The sequence below is a fragment of the Diplotaxodon limnothrissa genome, linkage group LG1 (assembly GCF_057381915.1).
Source record: "Diplotaxodon limnothrissa isolate DT_005_m linkage group LG1, D_limnothrissa_male_GT1.1, whole genome shotgun sequence".
NCBI lineage: Eukaryota > Metazoa > Chordata > Actinopteri > Cichliformes > Cichlidae > Diplotaxodon > Diplotaxodon limnothrissa.
Genome location: NC_140596.1, coordinates 21,278,342 through 21,281,046, shown reverse-complemented (window position 1 = coordinate 21,281,046; position 2,705 = coordinate 21,278,342). Strand labels below are relative to the sequence as shown.

The 2,705-nt window shown below is 38.0% G+C and overlaps 1 protein-coding gene across 1 annotated transcript; it reads left to right on the top strand.

The window, feature by feature from the left end:
- The first annotated feature begins 247 nt into the window (after positions 1 to 247).
- On the top strand, positions 248 to 2,485 carry LOC146639734 (sterile alpha motif domain-containing protein 3-like). Its single transcript, XM_085350959.1, has 6 exons — positions 248 to 341; positions 688 to 706; positions 1,114 to 1,198; positions 1,289 to 1,453; positions 1,744 to 1,950; positions 2,183 to 2,485. The coding sequence occupies exons 1-6, from the start codon at positions 248 to 250 to the stop codon at positions 2,483 to 2,485; spliced, it is 873 nt and encodes a 290-aa protein (XP_085207085.1).
- Positions 2,486 to 2,705: the final 220 nt, after the last annotated feature.

Here is a 2,705-nt window from a genome sequence, read left to right as displayed (position 1 = left end):
CATCAAGTTAAACCGAGGTTCTTTGGAAGTTAAAATGTCAAGCAGATTTTTATGTTACGGTGACTACATTTTGTAAGTTACAAATATAGTTCGCCAAGACAGCATAACGGTTTCTAAACAACTGCGCATTAATACCACAATGTTGTATTTTCATGTGTCAAGTTCGCAACGCGCATTAATCCCAAAGGCCGAAAAGGCAGCAGTGATGAGTGCTCCGCCTCCGCGCTGACTAGCGTTGACACAGAAAATGACTCTCAGGGGGTTATCCACGGAGGAGCTCCTTAAAGGGTTGATGGAAGAAGGCATTGATGTGTCAGACGACGAGGCGCAAAGATTTAGAGGTAAGTCGGGTGTGATTTTGTGTTTTTATAAAAATTACAACGTGTAATTTTACAGTAGAGTTAGCAAAAGTCCGAAGAGCTAGATTTAACATGGGCGAAAGCTAGCAGTTAGCTAAGTTTTAAACAAAGAAAGGTACAAATGTGGACTATTTAGACTGTTGGTGGAATGTTCAACGTCTGTCTGCCCGCCGTATTCGAGTGTTTTATCAATAAATAGTGTCGAACCGTGTACAAAAATGTAAAAAAATCAATAATTTCTCAAAACATGCTAGTATGTAAATATAGCTATTAACAAAATCGTTTTCTAAGCAAAATTTATCCCATCTAACTTGTTTCCCGCTCAAAGGGATTTTAAACAATGGAAGGTACACATTTGTACCATTCCACCTACTTAGTGGGATTTTCGAATATGAGAGCTGTAAGCTCTGTGCAGGGAGTACACTTACTTACATTTTTATATTACCAGTTAATTTATATTAACAATTAATCAAGAGAATTAATTGTAACTTCCTTTTGGGGAATATAGACAGATTCACAATGATAGCTTATTGTTATTATTATGTTATTAAGTTTGGGAGAGATGTGGCTGTTTGTCCACGCCCATTTTTAAAAAATTAAAATCAACTTTAGCTACATTGATTTGACATTGGTCTACAACATACTATTTACGGTAATAACAATATGATTAGAAGAATTGAAGAACAGAAAAGCCCCCAGGAAAGGATAAGAGTAATCAGTGCACTGTGGGTTGTCTTTCTTATGTTTGAAACAGGTACCCAACCCACTCAGACTACATCCAGGTAATCAAAGCCCTGATTGTGAAGTATCCTTTAAGAGATGTACACGGAAATGGTTATGTGAGTACCTCTCCTTTTTTGTTTCTTTTATAGATTATATTAATATAAAGTAAGCATAATTAACTACTTATATACATTTGAAACAACTAGGACACCTGGCACAGCCAACTCAAGAGAAAGTTCAAAGCAGAACGGGCTCCCCTAATCAGCAACGAAGAAGTGAACCGGGTTAAAGAAAAGTTTGGACGCACGCAGAAACATCGGACCACAGAGGAATCCAGCAGCTCCTGTCTGAAGAGACTGAAGCCCTCTCTCGTAAGTCCTCACACCCTCAGCCTTTAAGAGCTAAGGTAACATATGTAGTCTTATTATGTTCACTGTAAAGCTAAAAGTAAACATTAATTGAAAGAAACATGTTAACAGATAACATTAACATAGAAAAAGGAACTTCACAGTTGATTTAACAAAAGTCAGCTCAACTTGCAATTCCTATTCAACATTTTTGCATTTTTTTCAAAGCATTTGGTGTACAAATTACCGCATTTCGAGTAACATTAACTTATCAGATTTTACTTATGATAATACTGATATCTGTTTTGACAAAGGATTCGTGCTTTGTGGGGGAAGATGCAGCCTCCGTTGATGCTCATATCAAGGTGCTAAATGATCAGCACAAGAAGCTACATCCTGACACAGCACTTGTGAAAGACCGCATGACAAAAACCTTTGCATGGAGACGTCGAGAGGTAGCTGAAGGAATGTGTACTGTGGACCTATTAAAGAGATATCCATTCCTGGGGACATCTGCAGGGGTAAGAATTTTTAAGATGATTGGGGAAACAGCTAATGATTTTTTGTCTCTAAATCTGATTATTATTTTCTGTACTAACTGATTAATCGATCTGTTCATTATCTTTAGAATTTTTGTTCACGGGTTAAAGCACTTTACATTTATCTCCAGTCTGTGTCTTTAAACATGTCAAAAATTTAAATCCTCAATGTAAAATGTCATTCTTTTGTCTATTCTGCTCTTTTCATTTCCAGTTGTGTTATGAGGTTGATTTAATGCATCCCTGCCAAGACAACATCTGTCGCCGCTTTAGCGAAAACTTCACTGCTGTTCTTCAAAATGTTCTTCAAATGACCAAGGATTTGCCACTGAAGAAGGTCTCGCTGGATGAGGCCTACATCTCAGCATTCTTCACCTTCTTCATGTTCAACGTGACCTACCCTGCATACTTCAAGAAAACACTTGTCTTTCTTCAGAACTGCATTGTCAACATAGGAGACCAGGGAGACAAACCCCTGCCAGTAAGTGTCGCCAGGGTACTTAACCAACTCTATTAAATATGCCCCCACTCCACAAATGTTCAAAATGTTCAAAAAGGGCATTTACTCTGAGGAAGTTGATTATACATGTTGGGTTAGTACACGCACATGAGCCTCATTTCAGCAACACTTGTGGAATAAATGACTGCCAGGCAGCTTTTTCCAAGTATCACTCTTTTCGACGCCATGTGTATCGCAAACACAAACCCTCTGTTTTGAATAGCCTTGAGGTAGTTGA

Excerpts from the sequence above, each read along its gene's own strand:
- LOC146639734 (XM_085350959.1), top strand. The coding sequence starts at position 248 with ATGACTCTCAGGGGGTTATCCACGGAGGAGCTCCTTAAAGGGTTGATG. Across the intron at positions 1,454-1,743 it reads AGAGACTGAAGCCCTCTCTC|GATTCGTGCTTTGTGGGGGA; the intron begins GTAAGTCCTCAC and ends GTTTTGACAAAG. Across the intron at positions 1,951-2,182 it reads TCCTGGGGACATCTGCAGGG|TTGTGTTATGAGGTTGATTT; the intron begins GTAAGAATTTTT and ends TTTCATTTCCAG.